This window comes from Leuciscus leuciscus (assembly GCF_965113295.1).
Source record: "Leuciscus leuciscus genome assembly, chromosome: 7".
Classification (NCBI taxonomy): Eukaryota; Metazoa; Chordata; class Actinopteri; order Cypriniformes; family Leuciscidae; genus Leuciscus; species Leuciscus leuciscus.
This window is the reverse complement of record NC_138731.1, coordinates 18,146,032-18,168,615: the sequence shown is the minus strand read 5'-3', so window position 1 is coordinate 18,168,615 and position 22,584 is coordinate 18,146,032. Positions and strand designations below refer to the sequence as shown.

The window sequence follows — 22,584 nt, the reverse complement described above, 5'->3', positions numbered from 1 at the left end:
GACCTGACATCCTTGGGTTGACTCCACATCCACACTATAAAGCCTGATGAATGTGTGTGGAGAGGACAAGTCTACCCCAGCACGAACATTGCACGCCTCTCTTGCTAACACCTTAGAAGCAGCAAAACTGGGTAGAATGGGTACTGACTCCTAGAGGCGAAGCGACCCCGTTCGCCTCATATGCCTAGGGTGCGGTATCAACTTGATGAACTTCAATAACATAATTGATTAACATCAACTTCAATAAGCAAAGCTACCTTGAGAGTCAGAAGCTTCACAGAGTCTGACTCCAAGGGTTCGAAGGGAGCATTTGACAACCCTTCCAATACAATAGAGAGATCCTATGAGGGAACCTGCAGGCTTCAGTCAGGCCTCAGCTGTCTAGCATGACGCAAGAAACCGGACACCAGGACATGCTTCCCCACTGGATCCCCTTCAATCTGGTTGTGGCAAGCTGAAATAGCGACCACATAAACCTTAAGGCTAGTGGGGGTCAGTCCAACTGGGAGACACTCTTGAAGAAACTCCAGCACTGAATCAACTCCAGTATTGAATCAAATGGGCAGTCGGCTGGGTTAAGATGGCATTGTTCGCACCATTGTGAGAAAAGATGCCATTTAAGAGTATACAGCTTTCTAGTAGAAGGAGCTCTAGCGTTTAGGATGGTATTAATAACATCGGTTGAGAGACCAGAATCTATGAACTGGTACTCCTTTAGGGGCCAGAACCACAGTTTCCAGATCTCTGGTCTGGGGGTAAAGAATATCCCCCAAGCCAGAGACAGAAGGTCCCCCCTGGTCAGAATCTCCCATGGAGAACCTTCAAGGAGAGATCAGGCCAGACAGAACAGCGTTACCAAAATTAACCACAACCCCTCTTGACAGACCCTCGCCAGAACTCTCTGTCATGTCTGTGACATGGCATCCAGCCTCAAAGGAGCTGGAGGATGGAGAGAAAACCAAAGGGGACGGTGTGTTGACTTCTCGGAGGCAAACAAGTCCACTTTCGCCCTGCCAAACTTCTGCCATATGGACTATTTGAAAGTGAAATCGCCAATCCCTGTGCCTCAGCCTTTGCCTTCGATAGGATATGTCTGCTTCCGTATTGAGGTGTCCCGGGATGTAAACTGCCCTCAGGGAGAGCAGTTTGCCTTCCACCCAGAGCGAGAATGACACCTTGATGTCGAACCGCCATCTCCTGCGACTTGGTTCAAATTTAGTACACGGATCCCCTGGAGTCGCAGTGGAGCCAGGGCTGCATCCATGTACTTGGTAAAGGTTTGAGGTACCCGATATTGGTACGCTTCCCCCTGCCCCCCAAAAGCAAACCTCTTGTGAATGGGTAACATTTCTATGTGAAAATATGCGTCCTTCAGATCTATCGTGACAAACCAATCCTTGGATTGGATGTGAGGTACAATAAGTTTTAACGTCAACAGGTTGAAAAACCAGTCTGCTGGATCCGGCGAGGGATGAACTGTCGGAAGGCCTCGGTTTGCTTTGCCACCTAAAACCCGCCGATGACTGTACTGACAGTGCCGCCAAACAAGCCAGATGGCGAGATCGGGACTCCCAGCAAAAAAGCTCTTTCTTTATTCAATATCCCCAAAAGGTTGAGCCACAGATAGCCACCAAACCAGCCATAGAACAGTCGATAGCATGGGCCATCTGCTTAGTGGCGGAGAGACAGATCTGTGGCCTTGTGGAGCTCTTTAACCACTTCGGGGCTAAGGTCCTCGCCAGTGTCAAGTTTTCTTAGCAGGTCAGCCTGATAGGCCTGTAACACCGACATGGTGTGCTGGGACCCACCAGCCTGACCTGTCACCTCATAAGCTTTGCCCACTAAGAAAGACGACTGCATGGCTTTGAGGGTCTCTTCTACCCGAGGCATCAACAAAGAAGGGGAGGTTTATTTTAGGTGGCTGGGCCCGACTGCTAGTAAAGAAGTGCATGTCCTGTTTACTACGCGCTAGGGATGGCCCGATACCGATACTGGCATCGGGGATCGGGCCGATACTGTCCTCATATACTCGTACTCGTACTCATAAAAATTTGCAGATACCACGCACCGATACCACGTACATTTTGCGAGCACATCCCTTTAAGCAGACATCAGTGGAAAGTTTGTTCAGTCGGGTGTCAATGGCAAAGAAAATAAAACGAGGCATGTAGCTTATTATTAGAGAGAGAGAGAGAGAGAGAGAGCGAGCGAGCGCAGTTCTGTTGAATGCTCTTGATTGCTGATCGTTCACTCAGCACATGTTATTTGGATGAAAACTAAATCGTATGTTTATGTAAGTAAAGTAAAACATGAACTGTTACCTGATTTAAGTATAACGAGTGGTTCCCTACATTATTACAGGACGTGTGCAGGTCAAGAGGTTCCATGAACGCAAACATCCAAAGCGCGCACCCCGCAAACCAGCGTCTCAGCGCGCGAATACTGAATTAAATTGTCTTTCGTAGAATTGATTAAGCACGCCATTGCATCACCTGCCATCGTCACAGGCCAATGGCTTGGCGTGTACTACACTTGACTCAGACACCGGTTCACAGGCATTTCCATTGCGTCAACACCATGGTGTGATGTCTATATTCCCTTGAAAGAGAGCCTAATATGATGCACTGCAGTTATTTCCTTAGATGCAGCCGGTCTAATGATTGACAAAACACATATATCTGACATAAGCTGGTCAAAAACCTTGTAACTCTATTTGAGCTTGCTTTTGGTAAAATGTTAAAGCGACACCATGTAAGTTTTGCTCTCGGGGTCCCCCTACAGTTGGGAAACAGATTGTCTTCTACTACTGTCGTAAAATGCCTTTGCCTTCTTCGGTTTCGTTGCTGCTTCGGCCATGACAACAACATACACACGCTATACCAGCTGGCAAACAAACGCTAGTTGGGCTCTCACGTCCGAATTTGAGGAAATGGGTGGTGGGGGGTGGTGGGGGAAGTGAGGCCGTGAAGCAGTCAAATTTTGTAGTTCTTTTTGCGCTCGGGTTACTACACGAACCCCGAAGTTCCGTAGTGCCAGTAAAAGTGATACAGACCCCGTCAGGCTATGGCAGACGTGTCATTCAACCTATTGTAAGTCGATGTACCATCACAAGGGTCTTGGAAATATATTATACGGTTGAAAAACTCCATGGTGTTGCTTTAATAACACAATGACACATGAAAGTGTCTGATCATATATAAAGCCACAATATCAACTTTGACAACATAGTGTTTAATTATTCAAAAAATTAAAAATAAAAAATTCTAAAAAGTAGCGGTTTGGTTTCCACCTGAAAGCAACGATGTACAAATTTTAATATTTTGTCTGCACTTGTGAAATGCAGGATTACCTGGTGACCCAGGGGACCCAGGTGCTATTGGTTTCCCAGGAGTGCAGGGAAGGCCTGGACTTAGTGGAAAAAATGGTGAACCAGGTCTTAGAGGATCTCCTGTGAGTCTTGCATTTCAAAACACTTCAAAACAACACTAATGAGAAGACAGTGGCTGTATTGATGTGCACTGTGCATTGTGTAGTGACTTCTGTGATATTGATCAAGAAAAGTTTTAACTCTGATGTCAGTCTTAACCAAAGTATGTAATTTAGATGTATCTGTATGCTTGTTTTCCTTCAGGGAGATGGTCCTGTGGGTGAGCCTGGAGAGAAGGGATACCCAGGTGCTCCAGGTCTTCCAGGTCCAAAAGGCCCAACAGGACAACCTGGCCAAGTTCTTGGAGCAACTAAAGGTGTAAAGGGCCTTCCTGGAGATAACGGACAAATTGGTTTTGATGGATTAAAAGGTTTTCATGGTCCTCCAGGTGCGTATCTGTGTTATTTGTGTATGATCAGTAAACAGTATTATTATATATAATACTATTTAAAACATATTTTGAATTAGGTTTTATGTTTTATCTTTTCTGTTTTCACTTAAAAAAAATTTTTTTTTTTATAATTGCTCATTTTGTTGTTTGTTACTGTCATTTTTATTAAATTCTAAACAGTGTTTATTAATTTTATTGATTCGTTTTTGTTTATTTAGTTTTAGTTAAACTAAACAAAAAATTTAAATGTTGCCTTTTTAATATTTTGGTAACTTTTTACCAACTCTAGAAATATGAGATAATGTGCTTGTTAATGTTAACTAATGAACTTATGTTATGTTATTAAACATTACATAATGATTAAGAGATCATTATTTAATGTAAATTGAAATGCTCACAAATGTTATTAAACTTTCAATTAATATGATATTGCACTTTTTAAAAATCTACAAATGATTTTGACAGATTGATTAAATGATTTGCATTTATTATTTGAAAGCTTAATTGATAAATCATTAACATACATTATATAATGCTTAACAGATTATTAGTTAATATATATTCAAATAGCTATGAGACCTAATGCTAAATATGCTAATTGTCAATCATTTTTGATGATAGTGGTCTTGACAGAACTGTAGTTATGATGAGTTACTGAATAATATGTTATTATGAATAGTGTGTGATGTGCATTTGTGAATGTAAAAAAAAAGGCATTAGGTAATATATGAATTGAAGTTTAATGAGATTTGTTAGCTTTTTTTATTTAATACTGAACTGTTAATCATTATGTAATCTTTAATAAGTTTATTTAAACATTAACAAGCTATTGACCCCTGTACACTGTTGACCACTAGACCAACCCTTAAACCTACCCATACCACCAAACCTGTCCCTAACATTACCCCTATCACACCTTAATAGCAGCAAAAGTGTTTTGCAATAGAACATGAATAAAATAAGTACATTGTGCCTGACAATTTTTTTTTGGTTTGTTTATTTATTTTACTTAAGTACATAGTAGTTAAAGACACCTAATATAAAGTGGAACCAGTTATACTGGTAACACTTTATTTTGACAGTCCCTTTTGAACATTCTGCTGACTATAAGCAACAATGCAACTACATGTCAACTAACTCTTATTAGATTATTAGTAGACTGTCTGCTTAACAGATCATTATTTAATGTGCATTAAAATGCTTGCAAATGTCATTAAACTTCAGTTCATTTATATCCTAGTGCACTTTTTATTTTAGTTTTACAAAAGTACAAATGCAAAAAGCTGTTTGAACAATATTAGAATGAACATTTCATTTTGATGGTCCCTTTAACATATTCTGTTGACTATAAGTAACGTTGCACCTACAGTACATGTCTACTAACTCTCATTAGGGTTAGATTAAGTTGACATGTAGTTGCAAAGTCACTTATAGTCAGTAAAATGTCTGTTGGAGGACCACCACAATAAAGAGTTAGCAGATATTAATGAAAGTTATTATAAAGTATATATATATATATATGAGCCAGGTGTGAAAATTCTCTAAGACCACTAGAAAATTGTAATTTCTGTGTTTTGCTTTTTGTATTGAATATTTGTCTTTTTTTTCTAGTGAGTTTAGCAAATCCACAGAATGTTATACTCTTCTTCTTAGTCTTTGTAATATTCATGTCTATTTTACATGTGTCTTACAGGAGACTGTAGCTCAAGAGAAGATCAATGGAATATTGAAGGTAGATGGATCAAATCTACAACAAGATCTTTAAAGATAACTGTAAAGTTAACTGACGTTAACTGTTGTTGTCCACACCAATGGATAATAACATTGTGTTTATTATAAGCGAGCACTGCAGTTGTCCTCTGCCGCTTTAAACACTCAAACTTTTTAAAGACAGGTTAATTCTGATTTGCTGTCAATGTTTTTATCATTCATCAGCTGGAAACTGTTCTGAAAGTTATTCCAGTGATATGTAATCCTTGGCATGAATGGGCCTTTGGTGCTTCACCACATTGCAGTCAATATGATCACCAATAACCAACTGTGTTTATTTTATGTTTAAATATATATATATATATATCAGTGGGGATTTCTTTAAGACTGCAAGGGAAGCTCGGCTTCCCCTATAATGTCCAAAAATTAATGGTCAAATATGTACTATTGTGTTAACATTTTATTGACTAAAAATGTGTTAGAAAACGTTCATCTCAAAGACGAGTTCGGTCAGAATCAGTTACATATAGCAGGTCGGCTGACTCGATTTCCTTCTTATACATTCCTGTAGCATCACAGTGCATTTCCCTGTTGAAGCCCAGCATCCATTGACTTCAATGGGGCTGCTTCAAACTGTTTTTTTCAGTGTTTCGAAACTAGACAGTCATTGGATAAATGCTGTGATTATGTCCTGCCCACGGACGCTCAGCGTCTCTGGGGGTGAATGAGGAGTGGGCTGGCCTGGACTCCGGGCTTCTGCGTGATGATTGGAGGGTCTGTCGAAAGGCTGCGTCTCCTTTTGATTGACAGCGATTTCATACAATAAAAAGTCGCTGCCGCTGAAGCTATTGGAGCTCAGACCCATCGTGGATTTTTCAAATGTAGTTGAAAGACAAACTGCTGCAACCTATTTCTTGGTATTTGCTTGTCGAAATTGCTAGGCAATTTTCATAATACATTTCACACAATTCTACATTTATACCTTTATTATATTATTACTTATTATATTTTTTATATTATTATTAGTAATAATTAAAAAATAATAAAAAATATATTATTAGTAGTAGTATTATTATACTTTATTATATTATTATTTATACCTTTATTATATTATTACATTTATACAATTATATTTAACTCTGCTGGCCATTGAGAGGACACTGGTCAAGTCACTGGAAAAGATGCCTAGTTGGTACAACAGGGTCAAAGAGCATTTTCTTGAAAAGGAACGTCGAATTTACGTATAAATAAATGGACAATTTTTATGATGTAGGCTGAAAATGAGCTTCCCCTCTTTGAAAGGCCAGCAGCCGCCACTGATATATATACAGTATATATGTATATATATATATATATATATATATATATATATATATATATATATATATATATAGTTTGACATGTTAATCTTGTTACAGTGGAGTGTATTGGAGATCCCGGGCCACCTGGAGAGCCCGGGCAGCCTGGACTCCCAGGGTTGGAAGGATTTCCTGGTAATTGGATGTATTATTGTAATATTTTCCACAATAAATTTTTTTTATAAAAACTATTATTATAATTATTATATTATTATATAATAATTTTCTCTCTAGTTACATTATGCCTGCCCATATATGTGTGTTTTAGGAGTACCAGGTGCCAAAGGCATGCCAGGTCTTTCTGGAGGACCCGGGGATAAAGGAGAGCAAGGTGAACCAGGAAGAGGAGGCCCACCTGGGCCAAAGGGTGAGCATTGGGTGGCCTGTGTGTTATTGTACATTTTATTTAATCATTCTGTATACTTTAACCCCTGTCTGTCTATTAGGCCTTTTTAGCTCTGATCATTTGATTTTGACCACATAGGTTTTATTGGACTGCGGGGCAATTTAGGATCTTCTGGCACCAAAGGTGTGAAAGGAGCTCTAGGCAGCTTTGGTGTACCAGGTTTGGATGGTGCTCCAGGGGAAAAGGGTGAACATGGTGAAGTTTTAGGAGCATCTACTGGAGCTCCTGGAGAACCAGGACTGCCAGGACAGAGGGGTGAAACTGGCGTTCCAGGAGACCCAGGCCAAAAAGGATACCCAGGTGAGAACTTCATAATGTCTATGGCAATTTTTACACCTGATAAGATGAGTTTTCAGTGAACCGATCACAAGTGGTCAGCCTAGATGCATTATCGTTTACACCTGATATTTTTAACATCCGTTTTAAATGCATCTCCTGTGAGCATTTTTTTGTTCAGATTTCATCAAGAGTAGACCGTTCCTTCTGTTTTTGTCACACTCTACATCACTGTCGCAGGAGCGCAGACTGCAGCGAAAAAAATTGAATGAATGAAGCCATTATGCTTACAAGCGAGGGCAAAAGGAAGTGAATGGAAAGGATACGAATATTAACAGCGATTTTGATCGTAATCCATGTATTATTGGCACAACATTGCGACATATGGTATTAACATGCGAAAGTTGGAAACATTTGTTTTGCGGTTTCGACTACCTCTGGAAGTGGTCAAAAGTGGACAAGCTCAAAACGTTTTAGACCCCATTTACACCTGTATTTAAAGTAATCCACTTGTGTTTGGATCAATGAAAACGTATCCTAAAACCAGGTGTCTGTCAAACCCATAATGATTGACATGCTGATGGTTTATAGTCTTTTGACTTTTGACTCTTTTCAAAGCATTTTAAACTTTCAGGCAAACAAACTTTCCTTTTCTAGTTTCTTCCTAGGGCTGCATATTAAAGTCATGTGCCAAACCCAAATAGTCTTAAAATGTTTTAGTGTGTCAATAAAAGCATATTTTATGCCACTTCTAAAACTTCTCTGTCTCCAACCCTCAGAAGCTCAAAAGTGAAAGTCTGTCTATGATTAAGGTGGATCAGTTCTGTTGTTATTGACACTCACTAAAGGATGCAATGTCACACAGGTATGGAGGGAATGCCAGGTATGATCGGCCTCAAGGGTGAAGGTGGTCCTCCAGGTTTTCAAGGAGAGATAGGAAAACCTGGACCGCAAGGAACATTTGGCTTTCCTGGGCAGCCCGGTTACACAGGACCTCCCGGACCATCAGGAAAAACCGGAGAACCAGGTAATTAAATTGATGGGAAAAACCTCTGAAAATTCAGAAGGTATCTTTTTTTGTTGCCCTCATACCAGATAAGAAAAGTAGAGAATAAACCCAGAACTACCAAATACCTTCAATAACAGGGGACTTGTTACATCTACCAAAGCTCACTCCTCATTTTTTAATGTTAGGGTCAGTTAAGCACGCGTGTTTATCTAGCAATCATTCAGCAGTACCGTACATGGAAACAGACTGGGAAATCAATGGCCAGTGTACTGGACTCTTATTGACTGATTTTCCTTTATTCTCTGCTCCAACTCTTGGTCTTTAGGAGATTCTTAATCTAATGGTCTTTAGGATCAGAAACATAAATTCAGTCAAGTATGTCCAAACCAATTGATTTGTAGTGTATATTATACATTAGATTTGATTTTAGTGGAATGAAGCAAATCCTCTTTCTCCTAACAATGCTTAAATATACTATGTCTCTGTAGGTCCAAGTGGAGTAAGGGGAGACCAGGGAGACCCAGGCCCTTATGGACCCAGTGGAGTAAAGGGTGTCATTGGAGACCCTGGAAATGCTGGGGTACCAGGAAATATTGGGGCCCCAGGAGATCCAGGACAATCAGGGCCCTTTGGATTTGATGGTCATCCAGGGTTAAGAGGTAATTTGTCTTTTTGTTCTTGATTTAATGTTACTTAGAATTGGCAGATTTAAATATGTATAGTTTGCAATAAGCAGATAGAAATTGTTTGATCATCGATGGTGCTTAAACCCAAAATGGCATTAATTGAATATTGCATTATTATTTTTTCATAAACAACAAAGGTCCCAAAGGTGGTCAGGGCATGACAGGTTTTCCTGGAAATCTAGGTGAGCCAGGTTTGCAAGGACCTTCAGGAAAGAAAGGACAAATTGGCTTTCAAGGACAACAAGGTCCAAAAGGACTTCCTGGCACTCCAGGAGAAAAAGGTGAATCAAGAACATGATTCTGTATGCATGTACATGCACAATATGTTATACACATTCTACCGTGGTCATATATTTGATTTATTATTTATTTTTCCCCACTTACAAGTTTCCCTTATAAATGTATTAATTCCATAATTCCGTTTTTCATGGCCATTTCTTGGCTGTTCTTTTCAGTGTTTTTAAAATATTTTTTAACTGCTCCATCTGTCAACAACAGCCTCTTTGCAAAATAACAGACTGATTAAACAATCTGTGCTTAAATGTGCTGCTCAAACCAAAGGTTAGACTAAAATGATTTGCAACCTGCATTTGGACTGTGGAGGAACTTTTGCATTAATTTCGCATTACATAACATCTTTTTTAATGACGTATGTGTCATTGTCGTCTATATATTGTATTCTTGGTGGACTATTTAAGATTATATTGAAAATGAAATATGCATAATGTCTTGAGCATGTGGTGTATATGCTTTTTCTCAAGGTGACAGAGGGCTGGTGGGACCTCCAGGTGAAAAGGCAATCATTAAATTGCTACCAACAATGAAAGCGGACATGAAGGGAATAAAAGGTGACCATGGAAAAATGGGAGAACCTGGCTTCACTGGTCCCAGAGGTGACTACAATCATATTTATTTTCTACTCAAGGACACAAAGAGTAGCATACTTCATATGCAGGGTTTGGAATTTACTTTTTTACTCACCGGCCAATTTGGCTGCAAATCTTTTATGTTAACGGCCATTCAGAACATCTACTAGCCAAAAATAATAATAATAAAAAATAAAAAAAATAAACCAGATTAACTAAATCACAGCTTTATATATATATATATATAAAATTTGGATTTCATACATTCATTTCTTATTCAAACAAAATCCTGTCATCCAGCCATCTCATCCCTTCCTCTTTTATCCTCATCCTTTTCACCAAAAATGCATTTTAGGTGGACAGACAGATCAATACAGTACAAAGAAAATCAAAAAAATAAATAATTAGTATGTTGGAAAAAAACAATGTATTTTCTGTTAACCAAATGCTTTTTAATCTTTGCTATTGCTTCAATGCAAATGAAGCGCTCGCTGTTATTTGTTGCGTTACGTAGTGACGTGCATGTTAAAGTAAGCCAGATATGCGCAGCTTCAGTGTAATACGCGCTGTATTTAATATATCATGATGACTCACGAGTTGAGTATTTGCTCCAAATCTGCACAGATTTGACAGCGTTAGCCCGCCACAGTTGATTTTTACCCGCATTTGGCAGGTTGGCGTTTATTAATTTCAAACCTGTTCATATGAATTTCAGAAGCTATGAGAGCTCTAAATGTCGAAATGTCTCATATTTCCCGTGTATTTAAAAGAAGCCATATTTCTGCATACACTGACCACGTTTACATGCACAAGTACATTACAATATTAACCCTTTTAATGCATTGAAAAAAACTGGATACACCTGTTGCATTTCCGGGTCCATTTGGTTTTCACCATGCTATTACTATATTTACCCCCTTTATTAATTAAAATATGAAGAAATTCTTTGAAATTTAAAATGTTACAAGAACTACAGCAAAAACCAGTGTGATACGAAATAATATCTATTTTTATCAATATTTATAGAAGAAATTTTATTTGAATATATCATGTGAAATTTATAATAACATATTATATGATAATTACTAGTATGTATTTAATTAAATTCCTTAGAACTCATGAATGCTCAAACAGTCCAAATTGATGAAATCTGCATATTCTTTTTCAACATCAGTATTACTCTGAAATGTTTTCAACATTGTTTCATATTTCAAACAAAATGTGTTCATTTTACTTGCATAAACATTTACTTTCAGATGAAAAAAAGATGATAAACTATCTCCTTTTCATGCTGCAGTGCTTCATCAATAAGGCGGCAGTAGGGTGAAATGTGGACTTCTCCCTTTTCAAACCCTTCTTTCTCTTTTCAGATGTAGACTATTTGGTCTATGGACTTTTGTCTACAAACAGACATTATCATTTTATTTTAATTTCAGAATTATGGTTTGTGCATGCACACGCATGTTTATAAACAAAGTGAGAAAATAAACAAGTGAGAAGGACAACAAATTTGCTTGATTGTAGGAAAAAGGTATGCATTTTACAGAAGTAATTTGAGACATATCTAAAGCTGTTTTTCACTGTCGGGGGAATAGTTTGAAGAATGGTAAGGAACAGTTCCAGTTATTTTTTCGACTTGAGCTTGGTTTGGCATGGCACGATTGCAAACCATTCTTGTCACGGTGTGGTGCAGGCAGAAGAAGTCGAAGAAGAGTCAAAAGTTCCATTGCAAATTTTACTCACAATATAAATCAAACTGGTACATAGAAGACGAGCAGAGGGTTCACACACACATAATACGACATAGATCAGACAAGGACTGACTGAACAGATGGAACTAAATACAAACACAGATGAACACTGATTAACAGAACACAGGTGATACAATTGACGATGATGACTAAACAGGTGACAAAACTGAACTGATAATGACAGTAACCATGGATACAAAGGAGTGGCGAGAAAAGATTAAAGGAGAACAGGAACCAATCAAAACTCACACTGAAAGTCCAAACAAACACTGACATGTGAATTCTCAGCCCGGACTGATGGCAGACTCATGCATTTGTATTACAATTAAGAGCCCCACAGTGCAAAATGAAAACATATCCGTACCGGCTGGGCCTGATCGGCACGAAATGGAACGATTAAGCAATGAGAACGGTTTGGCCAGATGGTAGAAAAGCAGCTTATCTAACAGATGGAGAGAAAAAAAATCTACATAATTTTACGTGTAAAGCCACAGTTCACTTTCGGGTCAAAACTTACTTGAACGCAAAAGGTGTAACAATTTAGTTGAAGTTCTGTAGTTCTCCGAAATTTTTTATAAAAAAATCTGGTCAAGTCAAGTTTAATTTTCATACTAAAAAACTATGGATTTTTTAGAAATGTTTTTGTACATCTTCCAGGTCAAAACGGACCCGAATTCAATAGGAGGGTTAATCAGAATTTGGTCATATTCTGATTATTTACATTTCTGCGTTTGGTTTTTGCTGATGTGAATAGAACAAAAAGATCAATTTCAGATAGAAAATTAGAGCTTTTCTTTCAACTTCCCTTTGGCTATAGGTACAAAAGGTGTTCCAGGTTATCCAGGAAGCGATGGGGAAGATGGACATCCAGGTGAGCCCAGTGATGCAAAAGGTACTAAAGGTGTTCCCGGAGAAAAAGGTCATTCAGGGCCTAAGGGAATGCCAGGGCCTACAGGACAGTCTGGAATTGAAGGTTTCCCTGGAATGCCTGGACCCAGGGTAGGATAATGAGCCCCATCTCTCTTTGACTCCTAAAACTATTTATGATTTAAAACATTGCACATAATCTCCTTGTATATGGGGTCCTGTTAGAATGTTTTAGGTGTTGTGCTTTTAGTCATTGTGGCTTATATTGCAGGGCGACAAAGGCTCACCTGGTGCCTATGGACGGACCGGAGATTCTGGAACTAAAGGAATAAAAGGTGCTCCTAAATAAACCTATGAAGTGTCCATGTTATGCTTGATGTATGCCAAAAATGTTTACGTAAGATTCCTTTATTTAAGGTGACGTGGGTCCTACCATGAGTATTCCAGGATTAACAGGACTGAGAGGCGAAACTGGGCTGTCTGGAAGTTCAGGTTAGGAATTTCCATATTCTATAGTGCATCAAACAATATTATTGTCACAGGATGAAGAAGAAGACGACGATAATAAAAGGTTCCAGTACGAAAAGTCTTTTAATAATAGAATAAACTCAGGTACAGACATATGGTGTAACAGTGTGTGCGTGCAACAAAGCAAACACAAAAACAAACATCGTCCGACAACTGAGGAACTTAAATACATGATGGTGATGAACTGAATGATGAGCAGCTGTGATGATGATTATAGCGCAGGTATGTCTGTAAGATGTCTGCTAGAGATCTGGAAAACATCTGAGAAACATCTTAGAAAGAGCAGTTTTACATACATTCTAAATATAGGCATCTTCTAAATGTCTATATATCGTCTGACAGGAGACGTCTCGGAGACGTATTGCAGATGAGCAAACACTCTAAAAAATACATCTTGCAGATGTAAATGCAGACATCAAATAGGCGTCTCTAAGGTTTTTAGTGTGCTATCGGGGTGTCCATAGAAACATATAAGTGACGGGAAACGAAGACAAAGAACACGTGACTGATGAAAACAAATTAAAAGTCCATGAAAATGAAACTAGGAACAAACACAACTGAATAGGCGTGACAATTGTTATTCTCAATATATATGATGCCACTTGGAAATATTATAAGGAAACATGGAATTAGTTTCCATTGTTATGCTGATGACACTCAAATATATATTTCATCACGGCCGGATGAAAACGCTAAATAATCCAAATTGGCAGAGTGTGTTAAAGATATAAAAGATTGGATGACGCGTAATTTTCTTTTATTAAATCCAGACAAGACAGAGGTAATACTTATCGGTTCAAAAAACCGCTCACAAAACCTCGCACAATACAACTTTAACATCGTAGGATGTCCTGTTACTTTATCCTCTACAGTAAAAGACCTGGGTGTTATACTCGATTGCAACCTGTCTTTTGAAAATCATATTTCATATGTTACAAAAACAGCCTTTTTCCACCTTAGAAACATTGCTAAGCTACGTAATATGCTATCAGTTTCTGATGCAGAAAAGTTAGTTCATGCATTCATGACCTCGAGACTGGATTACTGTAATGCTTTATTAGCTGGTTGTCCTGCATCCTCAATAAACAAGCTACAGTTAGTCCAAAATGCCGCCGCTAGAGTACTTACTAGATCAAGAAAATATGATCATATAACACCGATTTTATCATCACTGCATTGGTTACCTATAAAGTTCTGTATTAATTACAAGGTATTGCTACTGACTTATAAAGCCCTAAACGGCTTAGCTCCAGTCTATTTAACGGATCTTCTATCGCCCTATAATCCATCGCGCTCTTTAAGATCACTAAATTCAAGGCTTTTGGTCATACCTAGGATATCCAGAACCACCAAAGGAGGGAGAGCATTTTCACATTTGGCTCCAAAACTCTGGAATAGTCTTCCTGATACTGTTTGTTGCTCAGACTCGCTCTCCCAGTTTAAAACTAGATTAAAGTCGCATCTCTTCAGCCAGGCATTCATATAATATTTTTAATCTTACAGTTCAAACTACAATCCGGCCTCTACTTCATAAATGCCAGAGGAGAACTGGCCCCCGACTGAGCCTGGGTTCTCCCAAGGTTTTTTTTTTTCTCCATTAGGTCACCATTAGGTCACTTGATGGAGTTTTTCGGTTCCTTGCCACTGTTGCCTTTGGCTTGCTCAGTTGGGGATATTTTGGGGATATTGAATTTAATTTTATCAATCAATAAATTCCACTAGAAACAAACCTTGTTGTATTATTTTAATTTAATACTGTGAAGCTGCTTTGATACAATCTGTATTGTGAAAAGCGCTATACAAATATACTTGACTTGACTTGACAATTATATAATATTATTATGATATTTTACTGTCCCTGTCAGTGGTGCCTGCATGTTATTAACATGTACAACACTCATGACATTGAGAAACAAAAGAGATTGTGAATTAATAAAGGTTTGCATTTGTGTGTTGTAAAGTCAAATGTGTGTATGTGTGTGCATGCGTGGGGGATGAATGAAAATCTGATTGGCTAGTTTAGTTTACACCGGTTTACACACGAAAAATGACATTACAGATTGTTAATGTTTAAAACCAGGCTCAAAATGAGTAAACACTCTCTAAAACAGCTAAACTTGATTGAAACATTTGCAAAAAGGCCTAAAACTTAATAGCAGGGATGGAAAAACAAAGCCTCTTAAATCTTTGAAGCTTTTATCTGATTCTTCTGGGAAGATTCAAAGCATCAAGAGTCAATAACAGCGCCATCTTTTGGCAGGTAAAATTAACAGCAACCAGAAATTGTTTCGCAGTGTGCTGCTGCATTGTTTTATACTGTTTATATGGCAGGATATATGATAGTGTAATGTAGGCTAAAGACTTATATATTAAAAAAAGTTGTTAGTAAATGGATATGGACTTGAACTTGCTTGGGTTCAAACAAGCCGACATGCAGGTGAAGCATTCACGTGCCGCTCAGTGAGTAACTTGAGTAATGTAAAAAAAAAAAAAAAATTACGAAGCATATCTACACAAGCACAAAAGTGTGCTCAGTTACTTGCATCAGCTCTTCTAAGTGTATGGAAGGAGACTGTTGATTTGGGCAAAATTAGATCATTAACACCAATACACAATAGAACGCAACAAATATAGTATAAAAGCAATAATTTATTTAATAGCTATTTGCGGATGGGTAGGGTACTTCTGTGCATACCCTGAGATAAAATGCTGCAGGTTCCCCTGGTCCCTGTGAACCACTTCTTAAATGAGTTTTTAATTTACATATCTTAGGTGAGAAGGGACTCGTAGGTCAACCTGGAGATAGAGGAAGTCCTGGTTTTGATGGCATTGAAGGGTTGAAAGGCCAGCCGGGTGAACCAGGAAAATCTGGACCACCAGGTATAAGAGTTTTGATCATTTTTCTTTGATTAAGCAATTTCGTTGTTTTTGAAAATAGTTTTTAACTGGATCCACTTTTTCATCAGGCTTTGATGGCCAACAGGGTTTCCCAGGAAACCAAGGTCATAAGGGCTGGCCAGGAAAGCCAGGGGAGAAAGGAACCAGTGGATTTCAAGGCCAACCGGGACAAAAAGGTTTGTGGCTCTAATTGTCAAATTTAATGAAACAAAAACACAGATATGTTAATACTCCTTATTTGTATATGCTTTCTGGAATGCTTGATTCTAATTGGTCGTTCGTAACATTCCGAGATAGGTTATAAAGACTGTTGTCAGTAGCAACCCTATATAATGACCGCTCGTTCAGGTATTTGAGGCCTGCACTTCCATGATCATCATTATCACATTATTTATAGTATCTGACATTATTTATTAATAATCTCTGTCATTTCTACCACTATATATTTATATATATGCTCAAACATTTCCTGGCTAATTTGTCCTCTAGGATTTCCTGGTCTTAAAGGCATTTTTGGGTTGGATGGCCTGAAAGGTCAAAAGGGTATCCAGGGTGTTCCAGGTATCTCTTCAGTTGTATTTGTTATCTTAGAAATTCTAACATTATAAATCTTATATTAACTAAAATATATTAATTATGTAACATGATATAAAGCCACATTGGTTTTATGCGGAATTAATTATATCTTTGGTGTATTTTGTTCCCTGCAAGGCGAAAACAAATGGGGTCCTCCAGGTGACGCAGGAGCGAAAGGAGATAAAGGAGAGAGTGGTATCCCCAGCACTGAGGCTGGCATCCCTGGAGATCTGGGCCTCAAGGGTTTCACTGGAGATCTAGGTAGCTTAAAAAGGGGCAGTTCAATGGTCCTTGGAAATGCGGGGCTTTAGCACTATGTCACTGTTAAAACTACAGCATCGTGTTGGAATTCGCTCTCGCCTTCTGTGAACGTAAGCCCCGCCTTCTTTTATCTGATTGGCCATCACAATCATTTTGGCACTGATGAGCACTATGTTCGACCGCTGAACTTTTAGTCAACAAACCAAGCAGTGCGTAATGGAGTGCAACAGATCAGCATCAATAATATAAAATACATTGCAGCGAATCTATAATTTCTATCTACGGTTTATTATCTATAATGACAGGATCGCAAAAGTGTAGAACTCAGCGAGCTTGCGCAAATCAGATCTTCAGACATGTCTTTGATTGGCTACAATGCTCAACGCTGCAAAAGCATTGTAAGTAGTAACCTTTGATGCCAAAGGAGAATTTTTTTTTCATAATTAGGTAATCGCGTCAGCTGTATACGTATTCTCAATTAATTTTCTGATTGAGTGTTAAGCTCTATAAGAAAAACAAGGTAACAAAACTTTCAGGGCTTAATCCCCCATAGCCCACCCCTAGCACCTCCCCTGTTCCAAAACTGAAGTTTTGTGCATTTTTTATTTGAGGCAACTATGAATCAGTTCTAAACACTGAAACTGCTGTGTTTATAGGTGATAAGGGTGAATCTGGGCGTCCAGGTGTAGCAGGTCCTCCAGGCGCACAAGGATTCTCTGATATACAAGGAGTTCCAGGCGACTATGGCTTTCGAGGCACTAAAGGACTTCCAGGTGAAGGACGCATTACTATACATTTACAATAAACACTAGAAATGAGTACTAGAGACTGTATAAGAAGGAGATTGACTAATTAAAGGGACTTTGGTCCCCTTTTGTCCAAATAATTCACAAAGATTTATTATTTATTTACAATATAATTTTGCAAAAGAGGGTTAAATATGTTTTGTAAATTAGTGAAGTAAATATAAAGCGTCACTTTTGTCAAACAAAAATAACTTTCTTGAAAATGTCTTGATACCTGTTGCTGTCATTCGTCAGGTTTTCCTGGTATTAGAGGGATTACAGGTGAATCATCTCCATTCGGAGCAAAAGGAGATAAAGGAAATTCAGGTGATTTCGGATTCACCGGAGAAAAAGGAGTCCTGGGGGACAGTGGAGAAAAAGGACCGTCTGGGGAGCCTGGAGTGTCAGGAAGAAAAGGTAGATTATGAAATATGAATATGGTAAAGGTCATTGCATTGGCAAAATCAAAACAGCAATATCTAATAATCATTATGATGACTAATACAAGAGCAAATAAATGTGAACAAAAGAGAATTCAATGGAGAATAAAACTGTTAAATGTGACAAAATGTGGAATTCTTGAATGTAAATCATATTAAAATGTTTTAGATGAGCTGAACAAGACACCCTGTTTTACACTCACATATTTTGCTCACTTTGTTTTGGAATGAGACCTTTTAACTGAGAAAGATCTTGAGTCATCTAGGAATGCTTTATTTCTTTTAAAGGTGAAAAAGGAGAACAAGGAATGATGGGTTTTCCAGGAAGACGTGGTTTTGAAGGCGACAGGGGCCCTGTTGGACCTAAAGGAGATACTGGACCCCCAGGTGATTATTTGTAACAACTAAATGATTTGTCTGTATGATCATTTTTTATTTAATATAATAAAATACTTTCAATTTACTATCCACACTTAATAAGCAGAAATAGCTCAACTATATGGTTTTTCTAGTCAACCAGTCCAGTCATATGTTTCATATTTTGGTTAAACAAATACAGAAGTAAAATAAGGACTAATCTCTTTGAAAAAAAAAAAAGCATGTTGAATTGCACTAATTGAAAAAGAATACATTGCATTAACAGTGCTTACATTTTAATGCATTGTATTTTAAGTACTTGTACTTTTGGGGGCTGAAATTCAACATGGTTGTATATTTTAGCTGTGAATATTTCAAATGAAAACATTTCAAATTCCAAACACACAATTTCATTAAAAATCCATATTCACTTTTTAGACTTCCTTTAAAAAATATTCACCTATAAGTGAAAATGAAAGTGACACGTGACGGCCAAGTATGGTAACCATCCAAGTTAATGCACACACATTAGGAGCAGAGTAGTGAGTAGTTAACACACACACACACTGCAAACGTGGATACACACACCCAGAGCAGCGGGCAGCCTTGTGTGGCGCCCGGAGAGCGATTAGGGGTTAGGTGCCTTGCTCATGGGCACCTCAGTCATTTCCCACCGGTTCTGGAATCGAACCAGCAACCTTTGGGTCACCAGATCAACTCCCTAACCACTAGGCCATGACTGCCCCTATAATATTCGACAGGCATTTTATAGTCCATTTTATTTCGCTTTAAAAATTTACTTCAACAAATCCAGTGGTTCAAATTCAGCAGAATATTCACATCCGGACACAGCAGGAATAACAGTCGAGTACCAATGCCGTTAAGCCCAAAATTGACTTCAGCCATCCGTGTCCGTGCACCGTCCACATGACGTAATTTTCGTCATCAGGAAGGACGTCCGCACACCCCGTCCACATGTACCACAATTTTTGTGACCGCACAGAAGGTGCGTATACAACAGCGCATGTGTGAGTAACTTGAGCACTTGAAAACAAAATCCACTAGACAGTGTGCACGCGCCCAACCCATTTTTCTGCGCTCATAGCCAAAGGAGTGTACTTTGAAAGGCTTGTGCACTCAATCGTGTGCAAGATGGAGCGGAACGCGGAAAATAAAGTATACCCAGGCCATAGGGCTAATTCTGAACAATAAAACTACATAATATATGCAGCTTAAAACCAAACATAGATGTATCCTATGTATGCACATCATTACATTACCATCATCATCAGTTGAATATGTGGTGGACAGGACATGAAACCCATCAATACTAAAAATAAATGTTTATGTTCACACATGGACTAAACAGCAGTTAATAAACTATTGCTTCAACTGATCTCTAACTTCTTTAACTTCAATAAACACACAGAAATGAACCGATCAACTGCACATACCTCTGCTTAGCCATGAACTGTGGTTGAAAGCTGATGACGTAACATGAAGGTAGGCACGCCCTCACGTGATGCTGATTGGTCGAATGATAAACTTAAATGTAATTGGCTAAAGAGTACGAATGATCTGTGAAGGAGGAATGCGCTGCCAGGAAAGTCTCAAAAATACACACACAAATCCAAGGTGATCCACACGTGAATGATGATTTGCACATTCACATTCAAGGATAAACTCGTAAATTTTAAACATTCGAAGGCTTTTGTGCACAGCTGTAGCTATATCTATGAATTGTATAAACCTTATAATTCCAAGGGGACGAAATGTATTTTATGAATATATAATTTTATTTTGCGCATTGTGAATTGCTTTTTGTGAATTTCTTTTTTTTGTGCACGTGAATTTTGTTTCATGCATGTGAAATTGTCTACGCATGTGTGAATCAAGTGTTTTGCGTGAATTAATAATGAGACTGATCTGCTTCCATAGAAAATTGCCTCTCGAATATTATAGGTGGGATTTTTAAACAGACTGGATATTTTGGAAATTAAGCCTAGAAGGCAGCGGCGGTTTCTTCATTTGGGCGATCGGGCGACGCACCACCAAAGTGTGAAAGGGACTTTTTCCAATCACAATCTCATTCAACCACAGAGTTACGCTAGCAGTCACTCACTGTTGTTCTGCCTCTGGATATAGTCCAATCAGCGCCAAGTCACGTTCTGTGGAGTACCTCCTCTTTTTGGGCGATTTCACTATAGTGTTCCCATAGGCTTACATTCAAAGATTAAATTTTTTTTCGAACTGCAGGCACTGCAATGCATTCTCTATGGGTTCCGGGAGGGCTCGCACTAACGTGCTTTCGTCATCATACGTAAACTTCACTTGTGCAGCGATTGGTGGAAACAAATATACCTCTAATAATATTTAGCCATAAGCTGAAGTGACATCCAATAATTTCCTCATTGCATAACTTACATTTCACGGACATATTCTCCATCTGTAAATGTTAGAAAGTCAATATTTCCAGTTTGCTGTCATGACTGGGCGAGCTTTCTGCAAGCTAAACTTCCGTGAACGAGCGCCGCCGCGTGCATGCGCGCTTAACAGACGGAGCGCAATAGAATAGGAGCGCAATTATTCTGACTAAAATATACATTAGCATATACATGTTTTTTGTTTTTGTTTTTTTTAAGTTTAGTAAATTTAAAGGGATAGTTCACTTTGAAATTAAGTGTTGGTGGGCATCCAAGATGTAGGTGTATTTGTTTCCGCAGTAGTTTCAATTTTGATATTTTTAGGTCAAACCGTTCTTGTCTGTCAGTCATATAATGCAGGTCTATGGTCACCACCTCAAAGAGCATGCACAGTCCAAATTAAAACAATTCCCCATCGTCCAAATTAAACAATTCCCCATCGAAAGTACACATTGATGGCCTAAGACACGAAACGAGCGGTTTGTGTGAGAAAACGAACAGTATTTATATCGTTTTTACCTCTTGAACACAGCCACGTCCAAGTGATCTGAGGGCGCGCGCGCAAACTGGTGTGTGACGTGTGTGCAGACTGGTGCATAGATATATACACTAGATGTCGCCTTGGCTACTGCAGTTCATTGGAAAAAAAACGTGGCCGTAACCGTAAATTGTTATTTAACAATTAGCCTACATTCAGTCCTTGATTAATAATTCAGTTTGGTGTGCCCCCCCCCCCCCCCAAAAAATTTTTTAGCACCAGCCGCCACTGCTAGAAGGTGAATGTGGATTCTTGAATTTTTAATAATGAAATTGTGAATGAAATGTTTTCCTTTTAAATATTCACAGCTTAAATATACAACCATGTTGAATTTCAGCCCCCAAAAATGCAAGCCGTGAAAAAACAATGCATTCAAATGCAAGCACTGTTAATGCAATGCATTTTTTAAGAAGTGCAATTCAACATGCTTTTTTGTTTCAAAGACATTAGTCAGTGTTTCCGTGTACATATACTTCCACATACAAAGAATTCAGACTGCATACTGTATTCATGCTGTCTGCCCTGCATTTATTTATATATATAGAGAGAGAGAGAGAGAGAGAGAGAGAGAGAGAGAGAGAGAGAGAGAGAGAGAGAGAGAGAGAGAGAGAATATATATAGTAACAAGAGGCTTGACCAGTACATCTAAATGTGTTGGCTGGATCTAGATTGTGTATTGAACATTTAAAATTACTGATTTATCAGACCATAAACGGGATCAGACGCATTTGTTGCAGTGTTCGAAATAAAAATCTAGTTTGACTGCACCTTATTCATTCTCTCTACCTTGTTCTTTCAGGGTTTCCTGGGTCACCTGGTGCTAAAGGACTTCCACCAATTCAAAGGAAACTTCCAGGGGAGATAGGAGCACCTGGCCCAATGGGTATTCAAGGACCTCATGGACCCAATGGAAATCCAGGCCCTGCTGGACCTCCTGGTGATGCAGGTACAAGAATTCAAAGCATCAATTTTAGCCTCAACTAATGCAGTCATGAATGTGGCATATAAACTTCTTCTGTGGTACTGTTGCT

At 38.5% G+C, this 22,584-nt stretch overlaps 1 protein-coding gene across 1 annotated transcript in view; it reads left to right on the top strand.

Annotated features, from left to right (window-relative positions):
- col4a2 (collagen, type IV, alpha 2) overlaps positions 1-22,584 on the top strand; it is a 133,264-nt gene that overhangs the window by 104,896 nt on the left and 5,784 nt on the right. Inside the window, exons 24-44 of the mRNA XM_082175795.1 lie at positions 3,344-3,450; positions 3,632-3,815; positions 5,512-5,550; positions 6,947-7,021; positions 7,155-7,253; positions 7,371-7,592; positions 8,434-8,595; positions 9,066-9,236; positions 9,401-9,544; positions 10,025-10,156; positions 12,698-12,879; positions 13,019-13,082; positions 13,165-13,239; positions 16,048-16,155; positions 16,242-16,349; positions 16,663-16,734; positions 16,885-17,010; positions 17,667-17,783; positions 18,051-18,212; positions 18,524-18,622; positions 22,353-22,499. Of these exons, the coding sequence (XP_082031921.1) occupies positions 3,344-3,450; positions 3,632-3,815; positions 5,512-5,550; positions 6,947-7,021; positions 7,155-7,253; positions 7,371-7,592; positions 8,434-8,595; positions 9,066-9,236; positions 9,401-9,544; positions 10,025-10,156; positions 12,698-12,879; positions 13,019-13,082; positions 13,165-13,239; positions 16,048-16,155; positions 16,242-16,349; positions 16,663-16,734; positions 16,885-17,010; positions 17,667-17,783; positions 18,051-18,212; positions 18,524-18,622; positions 22,353-22,499 (2,595 nt within the window). The remainder of the gene's footprint in view (positions 1-3,343; positions 3,451-3,631; positions 3,816-5,511; positions 5,551-6,946; positions 7,022-7,154; positions 7,254-7,370; positions 7,593-8,433; positions 8,596-9,065; positions 9,237-9,400; positions 9,545-10,024; positions 10,157-12,697; positions 12,880-13,018; positions 13,083-13,164; positions 13,240-16,047; positions 16,156-16,241; positions 16,350-16,662; positions 16,735-16,884; positions 17,011-17,666; positions 17,784-18,050; positions 18,213-18,523; positions 18,623-22,352; positions 22,500-22,584) is intronic.